Raw genomic sequence first — 22,245 nt, forward strand, 5'->3', positions numbered from 1 at the left:
GGCTGAACCAATGAGCGAGGCCGGGGAGAGGCGGGAGGGCCGGCGGTCCTCGAACCCAGGCCGGTCGGCAGGGGGACGAGGGGGGCCCGGGCGGCGAGGGCGATGCGCCGGGGGCCGCGGCGTCGGGGCCCTCCCCCTCCCCCCCCGCCGCTGGCCCGAGTCCAGCCGCCGCCACACCTCCCGCCGGCGCCGCCGCTCGCACCGGAAGCCGCTCCGCGCGGCCGGAAGCCCCGCCCCCGACGCCGCGGGCCGCCCGGCACCCTCTCCACGCGCCGGACGGGGTCCCGCGAGGGTGCCGCGCCGCCTGTCGTCGGGCGGTCCTGGGGCTGGGGGTACCTGCGGCGGGCCTGCGCGGAGCGAGCCACTGGCCCCGGCCCCCCGCGGTAGAACCGGTGATTTTCCCCACGTTGTTGCAAAGCCTGCAGCCTGGAAAGTTAAGAGAGGAAGCTGCAGTCTCCTCTCTGCCTCTGGCAGCTTCGTCTAAAGCGAGTCCAGCTACGGCACCCGCTTGCGGAGTCCGGGAGCCCAGAGAACCTACATTCCAGATGAACATCTCTTACTTCAAACTGCAACCCGAGCATTTCCGCTCTGAGATTTTGGCGTGATGGCACCGCTCCGGGCGGCAGCGGCGCACCCAAGACGGTAGGGAACAGCCGGGGACAGCGGTCCAGGCGCTGCTGCAAATCACAGCGGCTCCTCGCGTCTACACAAGCAGTGTCCCTTTTCCGCAGAAAACCGTGGGAGCACGGCAAACGCACCCCTACACAGCCGTCGCCCAACACGGCAGGTTCAAGGCAGTAGCCCACAGGGCTTTTATCTGGGCCTTCTCAGCGAGCCCTGTGTCCCCCTAATGCTGCCTGCTGTAAAAACGGGGAAAACCCCACCATCAGTCCCAGTTTCAGAATTTTGTTACTCTCGATGATTAAAGAGCTGGTGCCCAAATGGAAAAACCCACTCTACTTAAACAGGATTTTTCTTTAGCAGAATCAAGCCACAGGACGGGGCAGCCTGCCTCCAGGGAGCAAATGCCACCGACCTCCCCGAAAACCCATCCACTGGAAGGGAGGTGGTATTCCCCAAGCACCGCACAGGAAGTAAAGGCTCTTCGTTTTAACAGTTTTTATTTCAAGTCGCATATAAGATTACTTTACTCCTGCATCTTCTCAATCGTTTCTTCCTTATATTTGCCCTTTTCCTTTCCTACTTGGCGAGATTTGGCTTTACGTTCAAGGATCTTTTTGCGGTCTTTGTCCAGTTTTAGTCTGGTGATAACCACCTGCAGAAAAACAAAACACTTCTAAGCTTTACAGTTACCAGCTTCACAAGCCAACCAAGTCATACACATTGTTGTTTCCACTATTACTTGAGAATCATCAAGTTGGAATGTAATGTAGCTTCGACCCACAAAACCACAGTACAGATCTTGTTGTGACCAATCTAATTGTTAAAGGTCTCCAGATGATGGTAGATTTAGGTCTTATGAAGGAAGGCGAGGAACAGGGGAAAAGGGCACTAAACCAGGTCTGGGAACACAGCATAAAACGACCAAAAGAGAAAATCTCTGCCATCATGGAGCCTGTACTTTGTATGCGGACAGAGAAAACTAAGTGGATGTACGTCAGGCTCTGATACACAGAGAAACAGGGCTATATGGGGGAGGACAGCTGACGAGCAGGGGCTAAGTCCTACGGGGTGATTAAAAAAGGCCCAAGAGACAAGGCTACATGCGGACACCTGAAACCTCGAGCGTGTTACAGTGACAGACGTCAGACGCCAGTACTGTATGATGTTGGGGACGTGTGGAACTGTAAAAAGTCGCACTGTGACAACAAGAATAAAATGGTCAGTAAGGGATGGCGGAAAGGACAGATGTTAAGGGTATAAACTTACAAACCGTTAAGTCCTACAGATATAATGTGCAGCAGTGATATAGACACAATATGTCTCATAATCATCAAACTTGCTAAGAGACCAGAACTTCGTTACTCCAACTACTAAAAATAGTTACGTAGTATGTTAGAAGTGCTAATTATCGCTACAATGCCAATCCTTTTACATACAAATCTACCAAACTAACATCTTACACACCTTGAATTTACACATTAGGTCAAATGTATTTCATTAATAGAAAACAAAAAAGACAAACACCTGAAAAGAAAGGTGAACATCTGAAGAAAGTGAAGAATTGTTTTGGTAAAAGTACAGCAAGTACAAAGGTCCAGAGGCAGGAGAACTTAAAAAGAAGTTTTATAGGTGCGCGTTTTTCAAGTGAGCCTAAGACTCAACTGGAGAGCTTGTTAAAACAGATCCCTGGATCCTGCCCCCAGTAAAGCTGGGAACAGAATCTGGCATTCTGTCAAGTGGCCAGGTGATGCTAACAGCAGACACAATGAGTAGCCGCATGGCTGTGGGAGGCGCGAGGCGGCCAGCAGACTAGGTCACAAAGAGGGGCCGTCTACAAGTGGCTGGTGAGGGGGTCAAGAAAGGCCTTGTAGGCCACACTGGAAACAGATGGGATTCTGGGTATAACGTGCACCAGCCAATGGGGGTGGGTGGGTGGGTGGGGTGGAGATATAAACAATAAATGGCATTTTTGTCCTGAGCAAATGGGAGGATAGAGCTGCCATACACCGTGATGGTGGCAAACCGTGGACAAAATCGTAAGTCTGAACACATCAGGTTTGAGGTTATCAATCAGAAATCCAAAATAAGACAACTGGGTGTTGAGGTCTGGGTTAGAGTCCTCTGCCTTTAGAGGCCTGAAGTCCTTAGACTGAAATGAAGAGATGAAGACGATCACTGAGCCACAGCGAAGGAAACTGTTATGTCCCATGCTGTGCTACCTCGGAAAGACTAAGAATCCATCACTGGATCGGTGACCCGGACAACAGCTGATCTACTGGTGTTTCAGACACAGGACTGGCGAAGGCTAGAAATCGGCAAAGTCCTTGCTCTCAGGAGACACATACTAAAGGAATTAGAGGGAAGTGTCATGATGCTTGTAATCCACTGGGGGTAGGGAAAATATTACTAGTGAATTCCAGGTGAAAGAGATGCAGGAATTTTGCCACACCGATCCTTCAGCTTTCCCGTACTTCGGAAAAAACAGATTTATGGCAGCATAAGATCTTTCAGAAATTGGAAGAGAGAAATTAAGAGACTGAAATAGCAGAGAATTCATATCCAAGTCCCAAACAGGTACGTACTATGGAAAACAGACCAGATTTTTCTATCCTGGCTCAAACACTACCACTACCCATGAGAAGATCTTAGTTTCTGGGCTTCAGTTTTTTTCCCCATTAATACTTTGCAAGGTTGTAAAGCTGCCACACTGATTACTTGGCTTTATCTTTTTAAGATTTACTTATTTATTTTGGGGGTGGGGGGGAGAGCCAGCAAGAGAGCACTAGAGAGACAGCACACAGTGGGAGGGGGCAGAGGAAAAGTGAGTCTCAGCCATACCGTGCTGAGCGGGGAGCCCCGAAGGAGGGCTTGATCTCATGACCTGAGCCAAAACCAAGAGTTGGACACTTAACTGACTGAGCCACCTGGACGCCCTGCTTACTCGGCTTTAATACTAAAAGCAAAGAGGCTACCAGCTCCATTTAATAGGAAAATTACCCTATTTCCTGGATGTTAAGATTTGTTCACGGTAGCTTTTGAGAAAAAGATAACATGACCCTGCAAACAAGCAATCACATCTGCCAACGCTTCCTGTAATTTCCTTCTCTTCTCGCGAGCATTCTCAACACCACCGACCTTGCTAGGGTGAATGCCCACATGGACGGTTGTGCCGTTTGCCTTCTCTCGCTGCACTCGTTCAATGTAGATGACGTACTTCTTCCTGTAAACCTGGACTACTTTGCCAATCTGCTGACCTTTGTAGTGTCCTCGCACAACCTAAATGTAAATTCAAAAAGAACAGAAATATTAAGATTAACTTTGGGAACCAGGAAAGCTACAAATCACATAAACATCCTTCACTCTATCAGATACAGAAGTCCTTTCAATTTTGAATACTGGAAACGTTCCAATAATTCCCTCTGGCTTTAACCTGCCAATAAACCATGTCCCCGTATAAATCTAGTGACGGACAGGGCATCCATCAACTGGTGGTCCGCAAGCAGCTGTGGGCTTGGTAAAAGGTCAAAAGAGCCCACTTTGGCTTTTCGTAGCAGGTTGACAACAAGGAACTTTACTCCATCTCAAAGGAAGCCAGAGGCCACAAGATCAAATCCACAACCCATTAACATGTCCAACCCAGTGCCAGAGAGGGCAGCAGCAAGTGCGTATGGGAACCATTCTTTCCCAACGTCTAAGTTTCCTACCCCAGAGTCCTAGTGATCCTCAGTTTGTCAAGAAGCAACAAAAAGTGCTTCTGCACAGATGCTTCTTTCCAGCTGCAGATTTTCTCGCATTAAGAGATCTTGAAAACAGAGACCACCGGGCAAATCTGGCACCAGTACAGAGGCAACCAATGGCTGTTGTCAACCCACGCCACTATCTGGGGACTGGTTTTCTATTTAAATGGGCGTTAACCTCCTCAAATACTAGGGCCAGGCAAGCTGCTTTAGAGACTTGCCTGAATCTTGTAATCAACAGCTGCAGGCTACAGCTAGGAAAACACGTATAGAGCTTTTCACTTAAATCGATTTGACAAGTTATTCACTGGTAAACACAAAACCACCATATAAAATGATGGTTCGGTTAGGGCTTCCGTATCTGGGTCTTGATTCATCCCAGTGAGCTGGTCCTCAAACGCATCTCTGGTGACCAACCACACCGAGAAAAAGCTCATCACAAAGGAACGTGCTGGTTCTGAACCACCTCTCTTCTTCTGGTTATGTCCTCATTCTGACGCTTGGGACAATCGATACTTTTTCCTGTTTGATTCTTTAGCTCCCTTTTGCACTCCTGTTCTGGGAGCAACGTCTCAGGTGCATCACTCCCAGAACGCAATCCCTCTTCCAGGTCTGGTGTGCGGGACATCCGCCAAGATGACCCGAACGTGGTACCGACCTGCACTTCATCATCCTTTCGGATGGGCATGGATCGAACGTTGTACTTCTGTCTCAGCTCTTTGGAAAGAGGGGAAGACATGATCTTCCTGCGAATGTGGGAAGGTGCATTGAAATGCCGCTTTCGGTTCTTGCTCCGGTCAGAAGTCACAAAGGGATTAAACTTCATTTTGGCTAAAGATAAAAGTAAAAAGACACGTCAACCCTTAAATGATCACCATCTCGTCCAGTTTCCAAACAGGTAACAGCAACTTTCACCTTGAGAGATTGGAAAGCCCACGGAAACGGTCATGTTCTACCAGAATGTTTTCTGTTATTTGTTTATGGGATAAAGAATTCCCCGGGCACCTGGGTGGCTCAGGGCATGATCCCAGGGTCCTGCGTAGGGCTCCCAGCTCAGCGGGGAGTCTGCTTCTCCCTCTCCTGCTCTGCCTACCGCTCCCCCCTGCTTGTGCTAATAAAAAATCTTAAAAAAAAAAAATTCTCCATCAGTAACACACTTGCTTCACTTCACACCCTCCAAACTCTTGAAATAAGACAGACAAGACGGGGCTCGCATCTCTGATGCGTGAAGCCAAAACAGACCCACAACTCAGTTATTCAATCAGAACACCACGCTTTGCAAAGACCAACCAACGTCAATACGCTACGGACTCGGGTGTGAGCACATTCCGCTCCCTACAAAATGCATCGGCGGCTCCTTCGTCCCCAAGCCTGGGAAGGGCTGCACATTTCGGGGCCAAAAAGCCTTCTCCTGGGCGACCGCGGCCTCCAAGTTCCCTGGCTTTACCAGGAAGTTATTTCGAGGCCATTCTTTAAGAAACTACGCCGTCTAGACTTGTCTCCATCCCCACAGAACCCTTCCCCTCCAGAAGCCGATACCGAGTTCCCAAACCCCCTTTCCTCCTCTCTTCCCGGGCTCGGCGGCGCCCAAGCTTGCGGGAAAACAGGTCGAGACCATCCTGGCCCCTCTCCCTGGGTGCTATTCGTCCGCCGGGAGAACATCGGGCCCCTGGGGTCAAAAGACATCGCGCCCCCGAACGGATGGCCGTGGATTTCTCGCGCCGGCACGGCCAAAACTCACCCGCTGCCGCTTCAGCGATGGCCGCAAGAGGGAAGAGAGCCACATGTTACTTCCGGTTCTGTAAGTGGACTAGAAATCTCGCGAGACCTATCACCTCTTGGCGCGAGAGAGGCGCGGGGTTTGAACGAGAAGAGGAAACTGGGAAAGAAATTGATGACTAGTGTCCCCCCGCGGCATGGAGGGGAACTGCAAGGAACTGCAAAACTGCCTTTTCTAGGGCCTAGTGCCTCCCTTGGGGGGGAGATCTGGGTTCTGCCCCTGGGTGCTCCGGGAAGGGGCGTTCCTGGGCTGGTGGCGGGGGCTGTTCAGGGTGTGACTGTCCCGGTGGTGAGGGCGTGGTGAGGGAGCGGGTGCCCCATTCGCCGGGAAAGGGCAGGTTTTACTAGCGGCCGCCGGGTGACGCCGGACCTCGGCTCGGTGGACACGGCTCGTGGCGCTGGCGTATCGAGGGCGCCGGTCTTTCGATGAGCTGGCTGCCGCCCCGCCCCGCGATCCGTCCCTGCCCCGCGTCAGGAGGTGTGCACCTGCGTTTCTAACGAGCTCGCAGGTGATGCCCAGGGTGCCGGCCCGAGACCACACTTGGAAGGAGGCCTTTGCAAGCGGAGAGCTGTGCCCCTTTCTGAATGTTACTGCCCGCTGTCCTTCGGTTCAGGGTGTGATGGAAGCGGGGCGTGGGACGGGGTGCGCTCCCCTGCAAACGGATGCTGGGGCAGGCTGCGGGGGCGGGGGGTGAGCTCCCGCAGTTTGCCTGGCCGCGCACCTGGTGGGGGATCCTTTTCTGTCGAATGAATAAATGCATTGTCATTGAATGAATGATGCGGTGTCATACTAACGGAAGACACACATTTCGTGATAATTCGTAAGATGTAGCGAGCTTGCTGAGTCCTGGGGACACTCTTCTACTCACTTTACGTTGTTTACTCCTTTAATCCAAATAGCCTTGTGATACTTGGGCAGTATTATTGTTCCCATTATACAGATGGGGTTATTGAGCCACAGAGAAGTGAGAGGAACTCGTGCAAGTTAGGTAGAACACTTAGGTTATAGATGGACCCATGCAGGCTCTTCCCAGTCCCTTCTGTATATGGTCCCAATTTCTAGGTCTGCATTGGGTCAAGTCAAAGAGTGAGAAACCATGTCCTTGAGGAGCCAGAGTAGAGCCAGTAAATAACATGGGTTTTCATGATTTAAAAAAGTTGTGTTTTAAATATACTGTAAAGAGCCCTAGATTTCATTCTTTTTTTTATTTTTAAGATTTTATTTATTTATTTGATAGAGAGAGAGAGCACAAGCAGGGGGAGTGGCAGGCAGAGGGAGAAGCAGGCTCCCTGCTGAGCAGGGAGCCCGACATGGGGCTCCATCCCAGGACCCTGGGATCATGACCTGAGCCAAAGTCAGATGCTTAACCGACTGAGCCAAGCATCTGACTTTGGCTCAGGTCATGATCCGGAGTCCCAGAACCAAGCCCCACATGGGGCTCCCTGCTCAAGGGGGAGTCGGCTTCTCCCTCTGCTCCTCACCCCGCTCATGCTCTCTCTCTCAAATAAATAAATAAAATCATTTAAAAATTCAGTGAGAATACCTCTACTGCAATTCTTTTTTTAAAAGATAAACTCTACACCCAATGTGGGGCTCAGACTAACAACCCTGAGATCAAAAGCCACATGCTCTAGGACTGAGTGGCCCTGGCTCCCCTGTAATTCTTTCCAACAAATGCTTATGCAGCATCTTTTGCAAGCCGTCCCCGATCTGGACACTGGAGTTGCAAAGTGAAATTGGTTAAAGCTTCTGCCTACCGGAAGCTCTTGTCTAAGAGGAGAGATAAGCAGTGAAACTGACAATCAGGGAACCCCCAGGAAAAGTGCTTGATGAGCCTTGCCCTTGGTGCTGCTGCTGCTGCTTCTTCTTCTTCTTCTTCTTCTTCTTCTTCTTCTTTTTTTAGAGAGAGAGCTCAGGGGGAGAGGCAGAGGGAGAGGGAGGGAGAGAATTTTAAGCAGGCTCCATGCTGAGCCCATTGCTGGGCTCCATCTCATCACCCTGAGATCATGACCTGAGCCGAAACCAAGAGGTGGCCGCTCAACCAACGGAGCCACCCAGGCGCCCCGCCCTTGGTGCTTCTGTGCTGTAGGAATAAGAGAGAGCTCCGGGGTCAGGGAAGACTTCTGGGGTGAGATCACCCTTGGCCGAGTTTGGAAGAATATTAAAATTAGCTCCATGAGGTGGCAGTGGGAATCGCTGGAGAGAAGTCTTGGAGGTGTGAAGCAGCTTGACGTGGTGGTGGCAGGAGCCAGGTCCTTGTGGCTGGAGAGAGGAGCCTTCAGGGAAAAGCCCACAGGGATCCGGGATGAGCTGAATCTGATTGGGTTGCTGAAAGTTACAGGGAGCCGCTGAACGCTCCTGCCTTCCTACCTTGCCTTCCTTTGTGGTCTTCTCTCTTCTTGTTCTTGGGTTCCCCCAACCCCTCTTTTCTCTCTTTCTTTTTTTAAAGTTTTACTTATTTAAGTAATCTCTACACCCAACGTGGGGATCGAACTCACAACCCTGAGATCAAGAGTCAAGTGTTCTCCTGACTGAGCCAGCCGGGCACCTATTAACCCCCTCTTCTTCAGGGCTCCCCTATCCTCTCCTCTCTTCCCACAAAGGCCTTCTCTGTTCCCTCATCCTGCCCATCATTCTCTGCTGTCGCCCTTCCCTCCGGAGGCCTCCTTAGCTCCACACCCCCCCTCCCCCATGCAACACTGAGTCACTGAAATTAAACCTCCAGGCCACCATTTGGATAGCGCAATCACTTTATATGGTGTGAAGATTGCCAGGGTACAAATTGTACACACAGATGCAAATTACGGGTAGCCTCGTTGTGGAGTCTGTTTACCTGCATAAGATGTCTCGGCTCCACCCCATGTGACCCTCTGGCCACCTAGCCTGGCTGCTCCATGTCTCTTCCTGACATGCCTCTTACATGATTTGAAAAAGGTCCTTTTAAACGGACTCTTTGGGGTTGTTTCGAGGCTGGTCTTTGTGAAACCCTAAGACAAACCAACTATCCAGATTCCACACCTAAGTCCCTCGCACTCAACTTTTTTTCCTAGACACCAAACCATCCCATTTATTCCTTCCTTCCTGCTTGCTTGCCTTCACTCAGGCATTCTTCAAATATTTCTCCAATTCTTACTCTTTACCAAATCCTAAGCCAGGCACTGCGATACAAAGATCAGTAAGATCTAGCCTCCCCTCAAGGAGCGCAGTGTCCAGAAGGAAGAAATGGCCCTGTGAACAAATAGGCATAACAAAGTGTCCCTGGGAAGATGATGGGATGGGTCAATTCTGACTGAGGTTGGGCGTGGGGAAATCTTCACCGGTAACCCTTGAACTGCTTCTGGAAAGCTAGGGAGGAGTTTTCCAGGCAGAGAGCCACCCGAACCAAGGCCCAGAGGTCTGCACCAACACCACCTGTTGGATCTACCAAGAGTTTGTGTTGAGAATTAGTTTGTACCAGGTAAAAGGAGAATGAGGGAGAGTGAAGATGGGGCCAGATTGTTTTGTGCCACCATGGGGCACCTGGGTGGCTCACTTCGTTGGGCATCTGCCTTCGGCTCAGCTCTTGATCCCAGGATCCTGGGATCGAGCCCCGCATCGGGCTCCCTGCTCGGCGGGGAGTCTGCTTCTCCCTCTCCCTCTGCCTGCCACTCCCCCTGTTTGTGCTCTCTCTCTCTGACAAATAAATAAATAAGTCTTTTTTAAAAAAAAGTTATTGTGAGGGGAGGTAGCAAAGTGTGTGTGTGTGTGTGTGTGTGTGTGTGTGTGTAAGGGGGATGCCCTTGGACAAGGGGAGGAAGAGAAGAGGAACAGTTTACGTTTAATCCCAGGCATCCATCCATCTGTCTATCTATCTCTTTATCTGATGGTATCTTCCTGTGGTGCCCTGACCTCAGGGGGGTTGCTTAAAGCAAAAGCTTTTACTTGACAAAGGAAAGGAAGGGTAGAGAAAAGTCAAAACAAGCACACTGAATGATCCGGCCCAGAGAAGTGCAGAGGAACTAAGAAACACTGAGTCAAATGTTAAGCTTTTTACCTTCCTTCCTGGTGTGCCTGGTCAGCAGATGTCACACCTCTAACCAGACAAACCAGCCCCACTGAGCCAGGAGCTGACACTCTCAGGCTGCAGGACAGGTAGTCGGGCAGCTCTCAAATGTTCTTGGGGCCAGAGCCTCATGGGGCAACAGGTATTACACTAAAGATATCTTTAGCATCTAATAGCATTTTTCAATTTGATTTTTTAAAAAGATTTTATTTATTTATTTGAGAGAGAGCGAGAGAGCACAGAGGGAGAGTGAGAGGGAGACACCCCGCTAAGCAGGGAGCCTGAGATCCCAGGACCCAGGACCCTGGACCCTGAGATCCCAGGACCCTGAGATCATCACCTGAGTAGAAGACAGACACTTAATCGACTGAGCCACCCAGGCGCCCCTTCAATTTAATTTTTGAACAAGTGTTTGCTTGTTTCAAAAAGTATCAAAAGGAGGGGCTCCTGGGTGGCTCAGTGGGTTAAGCACCTGCCTTTGGCTAGGGTCATGATTCCGGGGTCCTGGGATCGAGCTCCATTTTGGGCTCCCTGCTCAGTGGGAAGTCTGCTTCTTCCTCTCCCTCTGACCTCCCCACTAATGCTCTAGCACTCTCTCTCTCTCTCTCTCAGATGAATTTTAAAAAAAAGTATCAAAGGGAAAGGGAAAATCACCCCTGTCCTGTTCCATCAGCCTCTCATCCCCTTGCCCAGTTAATTACTGTTATTAGTCTTTTGCATGATCTTCCCAATTTCTTGATGCATAAATAAGCACATAGGAACGTGAATTCTTATCCCCCCCCTTCCACACTGTTCCACACCACGTTTATCCCATTGGCCACTGGAGACGTTCTATGGGGGTATACGCAAGTCTCTCTAGAGGATACATTTCTAGGACAGGACTTGCTGGGTCAAAGTGGAAATTTTGATAGCAAAGGTCAAATTTCCCTTCCTAGAGGTTTTACCCATATATATCCCCACCACCTCACCTGCTTTCCCTCAGCTTTGGCAGCAGAGTGGGTTTTGAATCTTTCAGGGTTTGACAGGCTAATAGGTGAAAAATGGTATACCCGCAGAAATCTTAATTTGCCTTTCCTTCACAAGTGTGACTGCCTAAAATGTTTAAGACCCATTTGCATTTGTCTTTTCCTGTTGTCTCTTTCATCTAATGTGAATTATCCGGAATGTCAGAGCTCAGAGCTTCCCACATGCATTGGCGATGTCTCTGGAATCTTTGAGAAAATAGATACCTTTATTTAAAAAATAGCCATTTGGCATCCTTTGAAAATAAAAGAAGTGCCATCTACAGGTCACCGCTGAACAATATGAAAACGCTACAGGTATTTTGAGGTTAAAACAGGCTCATTAACATTTTTAGTCCTATAATAAATATGTGTCCCACAGATCCACCTGTATCCCTTCCCCCCCAAGTAGCACCGATGCTCTTCTCTAGTCTTGAAAAGAGCATAAAGAAACCCATAAGTTAAGTGTTTTAAATCAGCCCTCCTTGTGTCCCAAATATCCCCTGTAGGGTGGACCCCACTCCCAAGTGGTCCCCACATGGACACCACTCCGGGGATTTGGGAACCAGATAAGAGGCAGATCTTTCCCCACAGACAGCAAACTTTGCTGAGAGTGGTATAGTTTGTGGGGGGCTTAGCTGCTGGCACTTCTGCGGGGAGGGGAGGGAGAGCAACCACCTATTTGAGAGAGTAGCTGAACGTTTTTGTTGTTGTTGTTTTTTTTAATCCACAAATTAAGATTACGGGCCTTAATGAACAGAAAAACAGCTGTTGGCAAGTGACTTGCCCCACAGGCAAGACTCAGTCTGAGGCTGTCTGAGTGGATCTCCTCGCCGAGCCCCGGCACAGGCCAGGGTGGGGTCTGCAGGACCTGGGGTTCAGCATTTGTGGAAACCTTGGCATCCCTGACAAGTATAGCTATTTTTCTGCCCCACCCATCCTCGCCCAGCCCAGCTGGGAAACTGGCCCAACTGGTGTGGCCTCTAATGAGTGGTTCGGTCATGAGGAGGAGGACCTGGACTGGGAGGGAGGCAGGAGCCCCGAGGCGTTAATTGTGCCCACATAGTTCTCCACTGACTCAAGTCTCAGCCATTGGGCTCCCCCCTCGCCCACCTATGCCCTTCGCACTCCCAGCCTGCCCGTCCATCCTTGAGAACACCAGGACTCAAGCTCTGGACCATTCCTTGGGCCTTGGGGAGACCTCTGGCTTTGTTTGTGGGCCACTTTGCTAGCCTCAGCCCCTGTTCCCCAGGTAGGCCCTTTTCTGTTACGTCCGCCAGAGATCCTGGGCCACAGCCTCTGAGATCAGCTTCTCTCCCAGCGAACACCTTCCAGGCTGGTGACTTGGGGGTGGGAAGGCATACGCTTGCCCAGCTGTGAGGCTCATGGATGGTTGCTGAGGTCGTGGGAAAGGTGCTTTTGGCCCCCGAGCCTCCCCTTTTATTGGCTCCTGAGAGCAAGCTAGAGAAACCTGGGTGGGAATTCTGACCTGGACGAGTCCTGCCGTTGGGCCCCCCTCCAGCCACAACGGAGCCCCACCTGGCTTCAGGTAGGTCACCTGGCAGATAGGGACGGCGCCTCGGGGCTGGTGACCCCAACCCCACAGGAAGGGAGGACCACCCATCTTCCCACCTTGCTCAGTTCCAGCCCAGAGAAAGGAGAAGTATCTCCAGAGGATACCTCCTCCTCGAGGGGGCGGGACACAGCTGTTGCTTCCGAGGAGGGGAGGGCACCCCATTTTGCACCCTAGCTTGCAGCGTGGAGCTGGGGTTTGGGCCCCGAGCTCAGCTCCAGCCGCAGAGATCGCCAGCCCCCAGCCTCCCCGACCCGACCGGGTGGGGGCGGGCGGATCGGGAGGTGAGGCCGCCGTCCAGGCCGCTGGCCCCGGGGCCTCACCCTCCCTCGCCCCCCAGCTCAGCACAGGGTGGCGTTCAGGCCTGCTTCCTCACCAGCAGCACCCAGGGCAGGATGGCGGCCACCACGGCCACCACGGCGACGAGAGTGATGAGCAGCAGGGCCCGCGAGCGGCAGCAGAAGGCCCGGCCCGAGCTGGGGGCCGGCGAGGCCTCGGACAGCTCGGCCAGGCTGCGCCGGGGCAGCACGCTGTCCTGCTCCCCCAGGGGCATCCCGTGGCGGCTGATGACGAAGATCTGCGGCTCCCGGGCCAGGCCGGGCGGCAGGTCCAAGGGGAGCGGGGCGCCCTGGCTCGGGGCCGGCCTCCACACCTGCTGGACGGCGGCCAGGGGGTTCGTGTGGCCCAGGGTGTCGGGCGGGCCCACGGGCACGGCCAGGGTCTGCGAGCCGCGGTCCAGCACCGAGGGCCAGCGGGAGCTCTTCTTGCTGAGGAAGGTGACGTAGCGGCAGATGGGGCAGACGATGGTCCTCGGCACCTGGCCGTCCACGCGGCTCGAGAGCAGGTACTTGACCAGGCAGTCGTGGCAGAACACGTGGCCGCAGCTCAGGGTGCGGCTGGCGCCGTCCAGGTCGCGGAGCTTCTCGTAGCACACGGGGCACTCGCTGCCCGAGCTGTCCTTGCTCTCCCCTTCGGACATGGCCACTCTGCGAAGGCAGGGCCTTGGCTGCGGGAGGGAAGGGCACTCAGCCTCCTCGCCTTTCCCTCCTTCCCAACGCCCTCCCACACCTCCTGTCTCCTGCCCCCCTCTTTCATTTCCTCCCCTACTCCTCCCCAGGTGCCTCCCTGACTTACACCAAGACCGGGGACCTAGGGCCCAGGCCCCTGAGGAGGAGATGAGGGGGCACTTCTGGAAGGAGGACTGGGAGACCCATAAGGAGAAACCCCAGCCCAGTGAGACTCTGGATCCAGGTGCATGGAATGTGCTGAAGGTGTAACCTGCCTGATAACTCACCTCAACCATGACATGCACACTGGGTGAGGTCACCACCTCACCTCTTCCTGCTTTGATGCCCAAAGTGAAGGCAGGAGGACCCCGTCCCCCCTCCGCGCCGCCCCCAGGGTGGGGGGAGGAAGCAGGCAGCTAAGCAGATGCTCCCCCAGACTCAGCCCTGTCTCCACTGTGGGTCTATACCCAGAGTGGTCATTTTCCAGGAGATCCTCTGCTTCTCCTCTAACTCCCCACTCAGGGATTGGCTGATCCATTGGATCGTATCCAGCCATTGGATTGTGTTCCTCTGTGCTAAGCGTGGCCATAAAGCAATGACTGTTTTGAAAATAAAGCTCAGAACTTACACATCCAAATGCCTGCTGGCCCTCTGTGCAGTCACGGCTGGGAGCTGTGGGCTCGCACCTCCACCTGCCACAGCTCACTCATTCTTCAAATTCTCACTGGGCTGCCTAAGGCAGCAAGAGAACCTTCTGATTAACCTTGGTAAAGGCAGATTTTCATCCTTCGAGGATATGTCTGGGATGCTGGAAGTGGCCGAAGTCACTGGGAGCCGAGCCTGGTGAGAAAGTCACTAAGTGAGTTTTAAACATTATCTGGGAGCAAACGAGTGACCCCAGAGATGTTCTCAGCATGGGCAGAATTGTTGGATTAAGTCCACCGCTTCCCAAGATGTTGACTTTGAAGGCAGACACCAGCTTGGGAGGTCCAAGCGTCCTCACTTGAAAGTCCCCCGTATCACAACTGTGTAGCCTCAACTCCTCTAGATCAGCCTCTTTAGAAGGAACTGTGATCACATGTCACTGATATTTTCTTCCATCAAGGATGTAGACAAAAGGCACCTGAACACAAATAGAACTCTGTGCCAGCCCGCAGACCCAAGAGATGACCTAATGGGAACAGGATCAATTACTAGAAAAAACTATAGTTTCTCAAATCATAAATCTTTTGGAATCTCTCTCTTCTCTTGGTGTAGTTCTAAATGCATTTTGCCAAGTTGAAAATGTCCCATAAGGAATAAGGAGCAAAAGTATGGAAAGTTGGGGATAGGGGACCTGGGACCTTGGAGGCAGCACGAAAACCTTTTCAAGCTTTGGTCTCTGGGTGATCAATGTGGCCCCCCAGGCTGGGGGTCACGGTTTCAAGGGTTCAGACTCTGGAACTGAGTTGAAATCCTTAATAACGGCCATTATTGTCTCTAAAACCTCAGGCAAATTGTTTAACCTGAGCCTGTTCCCCATCCTAAGATGGGGTTAATAATATTTTCTTCTTCTCAGAGTTGTTCAGAGTATTTTTTTTAAAAGATTTTAATTATTCATTTGAGAGAGACAGCGAGCATGAGCAGGGGGAGGCGCAGAGAGAGAGGCACAAGCAGACTCCCCTTTGAGCCGGGAGCCCGACACGTGGTTCGATCCCAGGACCCTGGGATCATCATGACCTGAGCCAAAGGCAGATGCTTAACTGACTGAGCCATCCAGGTGCCCCCGGAGTTGTTCAAAGTATTAAGTGAGCTGATGTGAGTTGAGCACAGTATGTGCTCAACAAATGGTAGGTGTCATCGTTAAGGCCAGCCGAATCCTCTCCCCTCCTAGCATCTACCTTCCTCTTCTTCCTTCTCCTTCCCTGTTGTTCCTTATTATATAGATGACTAAAAAAAATAACACACACCCCTGACAGAGGGCAGCTCCCCTCAAATTAGAATAACTGTACAAGATGATGAAGATCTGCGGCTCCTGGGGCAGACTGGGCAACAGGTCCAAGGAGAGATTAGGTAAGTGATGGGCAATAGATAACAATTAAGATGGTGGTTCCAATGTTTCTGTCATTTCTGTTTCATAACACACTTGCCAATGTCTAAACTAAACTGGGATTTTCTCAAGGATGACCATGAGTCTCTTAAGCCAACTGCTCACATGTCCCCCTGATTTCACAGTGCCCCACGGGCATATGGCAGCAATTCCGTCCATCCATCCATCCATCCATCCATCCATCCATCCAGTTGATCATCCATCCATCCATCTGTCCGTCCATCCATCCATCCATCAATTGATCCATCCATCCATCCATCCATCCATCCATCCATCCATCCATCCAATTGATCATTCATCCATCCATCCATCCATCCATCCATCCATCCATCCAATTATTCAACAAATAGTTATTGAGCTCCTGTTGTGTGCTAGGTACTGAGCTTTGGCATTGGAGATAAGTAGGATCAAGAAGGTCCTTCATGAAACTTTAGAGCCTAGGGGACATGCATAACTGTTTTTGAGAAAGAGATTTTTTTTTTTTTTAAAGGAGGAATGGTGATTAGTAGCTGAAGTTGTTTGAGTAACTGAGAAGTAGGTATCAAGGTAGGCAAGAGAATTAAAGCAGATAGTTAAGAGAATGCTAGGGGAAGGAAGGACTTTTGAGGTCATTTAGTTAAATCTAGTTTTATAGGGGAGCAGACCCAGGTCCAGAGAAGGGGAAATGACTTGGTTGAGGTCACTTGGGAAGGTAAGAGAGAGAGAGAGATGGCAGAGAGAGATGGAGAGAGGAGATTCCATAGATGACATAGAGAACATTAGTTGAGTTGTGAGAAGCTATTTAGCTGAGTCAGGATGCACTATCCTCCTTGGGATGAGCAGGGAAGGCGGGGAGGAGAGCCTCTAATTTTGGAGGCTGAAGAAAAGTAAAAGGGATCCAGGTATGCAGAAGACATCCCAGGTCCCCACTGGTGGCCTCCCTGGGTAATCCTTTCTTCTTCCTGTGCTTCGGGAGTAGCACGTCACTCATGCCTAGACAGTGCCACCCTCCCCCACCTTCCACTCACCTCCCTCTCTCACCTCCCTTTCTCACCTCCCTTTCTCAGTCTTTCCCAGCCCTCTCCCTCCTTGCGTCCCTCCCTTTCTCTTGATTCCATTTCATTCTTGATCCTTGAGTTCTTCTCATGGGCCTGCCTCTGTCTGGGGTGCTGGGGCCAGGGTGAGGGCAGCAGAAGAAATGCAAGGAACGTGCTCTGGCTTGGGCGCACTCTAGCTCAATTACAACATGAGACATTATGGGCCGAAAGGCACCCCCGCTGGTGCTTTAGGAAACTGTGGGAGAGGAGGCCTGGAAAGTCTTCCCAGGTGAGGTGGGACCAGTGTTGAGCTAATAATAAATAATTATAACAGCGACCATTTATTGAACACTAATTATGTGCTTGGCATGTTGCATCCCTTCCTCATGAAATCCTGACAACAACTCAGGGAGGTAGATATTATCCCCATTTTACAGACGAGGGAACTGAGGCTTGGGGCTTAAGTAACTTGTTCAAAGTCGCACGGCTGGGACAGGGGAGACTCAGGGAGCTAGGGACCACTGCCTCTAGCGAGGGTTTCGATGTGCCTCCACGGAGGGCGGTCCAGACCTTGGTCAAAGGAGAGCAGGATGCTGGAATAGGAGATCCAAGCCCTCACACCTGTGCAGAAACACCGATTTGACAAACATCCACGGATGAAAATACCTTATGCGAGCTCCAGGATCCAGGTGGACATGTTAAATATGTACAGCTTACCTCGTCAAGTAGTTTATAAAAAAACAAAAACAAAAAGGAATACGTGAAACTTGCTCCATCTTGGTCAAGTCCCTCCTTGACCAGATGTGACTCTAAACAGGGTTGTGACTCCAGCCACCTGTGAGGCCGGGGGGACGACCAGGCTGGCCCAAGGGGGGCTGACCTCATGAAGTCCCAGTGCCCCCATTCACCCAGGGCAGCAGTCCACTGTGAGAACTGGCTGGGGGCTATCGTCAGCCCAGGCGATTCCCACCTCCCTGCCTTGGGACAGCGAGCCCCTCGAGGCAGAGAGACACTTCTAGGCAGCTGGGCTTCCCTCCTGGATTCCCAAAGCAAGGCCCTACAGCTTCAGCTGTGACCACTCCCCTAGACAGCACACGAACACACACACACACACACCCCTACACCCCTGTGCCTCTCTGGTTTCAGTCCAGAACCTTGCCAAGCTCTGGCTGCACCCCACTCCCTCCCCACCCCCAGCCAGGTCCCCAGACTCACTTGGCTGGGACCAGGGAGAGCAGCATCCACCTCTTCACCGCGTCCTCCGCGGAGCAGATCTGAGCCACCCACAGGTGCTGGGCAGACAGCACGTCTTCCTGCTGTTGTCACTTTGACAGCCGCCGCTGAGGCATTTCCTAATGACTGAGCTGGTCAGGAGGACAGCGAAGGGAAGTGAATGTCGCCCAACCCGTTTGAGGCCAGGAGGCTCTTGGCGTTGCCCAGGGGTTTGGCGGCAGCTGCTGGAGTCAGGTGATCTTGACGGGGATGCTCGGAGGGGAGCCCCCGCTCTGAGTGGGAGCCCGGGGTGGGTCTCCCAATGGAGGCAGTGACCCAGGAGCCCTCTGACTGAGGCTTCCCACAGGTGGTCTCCCCGGTCCAACAGTAAGAAATGTATCCTCACGGTCCTTCACCCTCCGGGACCCATTTCAGTGATCCTCTCCCCCCACTCCTGCCCCCCTGCTATGCACGGGGTGGAGGGGTCACATCAGCCTCAGTGAAGCTACGACACCCAACGTCGTATACAAATATTTGGGTGATGTGTCCACGTGCATTTGCCATCCATCGAACACTCAGAGGGGCTCAAAGCTCCCAAAGACCAAACCCCATGGGGATAAAGAATGAGGCAGAGTAAAACCAACAAATTGGAAACACAAACCTGCCTGGAAAGAAATCCCTGACATCATGGGAAATAGGGGTAAGTTTCCAAACAGTCTGTAAAATATGATTCTGTTTATGTAAATTATACAATTTTTTATAGAGAAAAATCTGGAATAAGACACATCAAACTTGATAGTAGTTCTCTCTGGAGGGACTTTCTAACTTACACGTTTCTGTGATACTTGAATTTTCACCCTGGATGTGTGCTTCTTTTTTTTAATTTTTTTTAAAGATTTTATTTATTTATTTATTAGAGAGTGAGCGAGAGAGAAACAGCATGAGAGGGGAGAGGGTCAGAGGGAGAAGCAGGCTCCCTGCTGAGCCGGGAGCCCGATGTGGGACTCGATCCCAGGACTCTGGGATCATGACCTGAGCCGAAGGCAGTCGCTTAACCAACTGAGCCACCCAGGCGCCCTTTTTTTTTTGTTTTGTTTTTTTATTTATTTATTTGAGAGACAAAGAGAGAGCCTACACAAGTGGGGGGAGGGGCAGAGGGAGAGGGAGAAGCAGGCTCCCCGCTGAGCAGAGAGCCTGACGCGGGACTCGATCCCAGGACCCTGAGATCATGACATGAGCCGAAGGCAGATGCTTCACCGACTGAGCCACCCAGGCGCCCCTGTGTGCTTGTTTTGTGATCAGAAAAAAATAATCAAGAATAAGGCAGGAACAAAGAGGGGGATGGCAGAGGGACAATGGGAAACCATTTGAAGGATTCCCTCCCAGTTTTCTCAGGACTGGAGGGCCAGTTCTCAAGAAGTTGGCTTTCTTCTGGGGAAAAAAAAAAAAAAAAAAAGGAGCTTCCTGGATCCAAGGCACAGTCAGGCATGAGTGTGACTCAGTAGGGTGCCCCAGGATGGTCCCTCCTTGACCTGTCCCATCATGGCCTGGCTCCACGGGCATCCTGAGGCTGGCTGGGGAGGGCAGCCAAGGCGGTGCACCCGGCCACCTCTCCCAGGGACATGGGCATGGCTGAATGCCACCTGTCATGACAGTCTCTCATGTTCTTTCCCCAGGAGCTGAAGGGAAGGAGTTCCAGGCAGTCCTGGATTTAGCAAATAGAAATGTGGACTGCCCGGGGGGAAATTTGTATTTCAGATACATAACAAATACTTCTTCAAGTATAAGTATGCTCAGTCCAATATGTGGATCTTTACTTATACTAAAAAATTATTCGTTCTTTATCTAAAACTCAAATTTCACTGGGCATTTTATATTGTTCATTCTGCAACTCCAGTCTCAGAGGGCTCCCCAAATTTCTCTCCATCAGCACTTCAAAGGGCCGTTCAGTAGCTTGGCTCCTGACTCTGCCTAGGGCTTTTGGGGGTTCCTGAAAAGGAGGCTCAAATACTCCTCCTCCATGCCCTGGGTGTCCCTGAGGGAGGGGACTGATCCAGGCTGGGCTGTCTTTAGACTAATGTGATGTGACCCTGAGGTAACGTTTAGTTCCCAAGGCCCCCAAATCTCTTCCACTGACCCCTGCCATGAAGCTTGGCTTTGAAGATTACTTTGAATGTACAGATATTTATGACCATAGTCTGTCATGGTTTTGTGTTCCAAAATAAGAATTCAACTTTAAAAATTATATATACATATGTAGGCATAAATATATGTGTGTGCATGTGCAACACACACACCTGAGCGAGTAAATCTATCAGCCGGAAAATCCTTAGCTTTACTTTATCGGGTTGGCTCTAGCCATCTTGCCCCTGAGAGAGTGGAACAAAGGACTATTAAGTTTTGACAGGCAGAGGGGAATTAGCCATCAGGAAAGGTTGAGATCACAGGTATATGAGCCGGAAGTATCTACACTGCAGGATTTGATAGTAGGGAGCTCTGGGAAATGAAGACCACTCACTGCATGAGCATTCACGCTTGCTCTGTGTTTATATAAAGAGAATGTGCCGTGGACCTTTGGGTAAGTTACTTAATCCTCTGGTGCCTCAGTTGCTTCATCTGAAAAATGGGGATAATATTACCTACTCTATAGGATTGTGGTGGTTAAATGAATGGGTGCAAATAATGTGCCTGGAACCACGCCTCTTATATGTTAAGGTTTCCATCAACGTTACCTCCCACTATCATCATTGCCATCATCATAGCAAAAAGAGAAGCCTGAAGAGGGGTAAGACGACTTGAATGCCTCCCACTTCAAGGGGCCTGGCCAATAGGGTCCTCTCAATCTTGCCATCCCAATTCATAGTGTCCTGTCCTTCTCAGCAGAGAGGACAAATGGAGGTCAAAGGGTGGAAGGCTAGTTTTCAGCTCAGGGAGGGATGGGGCCGGTGACCTCTGCTCTGGTCAGGCCACCCTGGAGAGTTGTGTCTTGGTCTGGGGCCACATTGGGGGTGATGTTGCCAGGGGACTGAAGGGTGTTCTGGAGAAGAGCCCAGCTGGATTGGGGATGGGTCTGGAGACCACTGTGACCCCATAAGACCTTCCTTGGGAGAGACCTCTCTGAGGGTAGGGAGCTTCCAGACAAGGGTAGAATCCCAGCTGAGGCTGGCTGATTTGCTGAATGACTGTAGGTATAGTTTGTGCGTGAGATGAATGGCTGGTCCAGGACAGAAGGTCTCCAATACCAGAATCACCTGGGGAACTGATTAAAGATACAGATTCCGAGGCCCTGCCTCAGAACATAGCAGGTCTTGGGAGGGGCCTAGGAAACTATAGTCTATATTAATTTTTTAATTGGATGGATCAATGAGTGGATAGATAGAATGTAAGGATAGTGCTTGTTAATGGTGGGATCTGAGTATTGCATGTATGGGTTCTCTGTAAAATTCTTTGAACTTTGCTGTACGGTTGGAAATTATCATAATAAATGCTGGAAAAACTATTTAATTTCTTGAATAAGTAATACATTCAGATGATATTACTCAGCCTTCAACAAGAAGGACATTCTGACACACACTCCCACGTGGATCAATCTTGAGGACACGATGCTGAGCGAAGCCAGTCACAAAAGGACAAATACTGTAGGATTCCGTTTATATGAATTTCCTAGGATCGTCGGATGCACAGAGACCAAGTAGAATGGTGGTGGCCAGGGACTAGAGGAGGGGGAATGGAGTGCCATTTCTTAATGTGTCTAGAGCTTCAGTTTGGGAAGAAGAAAAATGTTCTGGAGATGGACAGTGGTGGCGGCTGCAGGACAGTGTGAACGTGCTGAATGTCCCTCAGAAATGGTTAAGATGGTACATTTTATGTCGTATTGGTTTTACCGCAATTCTTTTTTTTTTTTTTTAAGATTTTATTTATTTATTTGACAAAGAGAGAGAGAGCACACAAGTAGGCAGACAGGCAGAGGGAGAAGCAGGCTCTCTGCCGAGCAGGGAGCCCAATGTGGGGCTCGATCCCAGAACCCTGGGATCATGACCTGAGCCGAAGACAGACGCCTAACCGACTGAGCCACCCAGGCGCCCTGTTTTACCACAATTCTTAGAAGAAGAGATAACCCCTGTCATTAGTGGTTATTCTTGTGCATCTTCTTTATCTTTATAT

The 22,245-nt window shown here is 51.0% G+C and overlaps 2 protein-coding genes and 1 long non-coding RNA gene across 3 annotated transcripts; 1 reads left to right on the forward strand and 2 right to left on the reverse strand.

Moving 5' to 3' along the window:
- The first annotated feature begins 58 nt into the window (after positions 1-58).
- LOC118537120 (uncharacterized) lies at positions 59-1,119 on the forward strand. The gene is made up of 2 exons (XR_004917955.2): positions 59-642; positions 982-1,119. It is a non-coding gene; the product is annotated as an uncharacterized LOC118537120 (long non-coding RNA).
- Positions 1,105-6,249, reverse strand: RPL26 (ribosomal protein L26). Its single transcript, XM_036094488.2, has 4 exons — positions 6,103-6,249; positions 5,020-5,192; positions 3,760-3,900; positions 1,105-1,276 (listed from the first exon to the last, which is right to left on the reverse strand). Exons 2-4 carry the CDS (start codon positions 5,185-5,187, stop codon positions 1,148-1,150), a joined length of 438 nt encoding a protein of 145 aa, XP_035950381.1. The 5' UTR covers positions 5,188-5,192; positions 6,103-6,249; the 3' UTR covers positions 1,105-1,147.
- Positions 6,250-11,405: 5,156 nt separating this feature from the next.
- RNF222 (ring finger protein 222) lies at positions 11,406-18,218 on the reverse strand. Its single transcript, XM_036094487.2, has 3 exons — positions 18,085-18,218; positions 14,393-14,604; positions 11,406-13,763 (listed from the first exon to the last, which is right to left on the reverse strand). The coding sequence occupies exon 3, from the start codon at positions 13,734-13,736 to the stop codon at positions 13,116-13,118; it is 621 nt and encodes a 206-aa protein (XP_035950380.2). The 5' UTR covers positions 13,737-13,763; positions 14,393-14,604; positions 18,085-18,218; the 3' UTR covers positions 11,406-13,115.
- Positions 18,219-22,245: the final 4,027 nt, after the last annotated feature.

Source organism: Halichoerus grypus, chromosome 2 (genome assembly GCF_964656455.1).
Source record: "Halichoerus grypus chromosome 2, mHalGry1.hap1.1, whole genome shotgun sequence".
NCBI lineage: Eukaryota > Metazoa > Chordata > Mammalia > Carnivora > Phocidae > Halichoerus > Halichoerus grypus.

Coding starts and splice junctions, on each gene's coding strand:
- RNF222 (XM_036094487.2), bottom strand. CDS start 13,736: ATGTCCGAAGGGGAGAGCAAGGACAGCTCGGGCAGCGAGTGCCCCGTG.
- RPL26 (XM_036094488.2), bottom strand. CDS start 5,187: ATGAAGTTTAATCCCTTTGTGACTTCTGACCGGAGCAAGAACCGAAAG. Junction 3,901..5,019: donor GAAAGGATGATGAAGTGCAG/GTCGGTACCACG, acceptor ATTTACATTTAG/GTTGTGCGAGGACACTACAA. Junction 1,277..3,759: donor TGGGCATTCACCCTAGCAAG/GTCGGTGGTGTT, acceptor GTTTTTCTGCAG/GTGGTTATCACCAGACTAAA.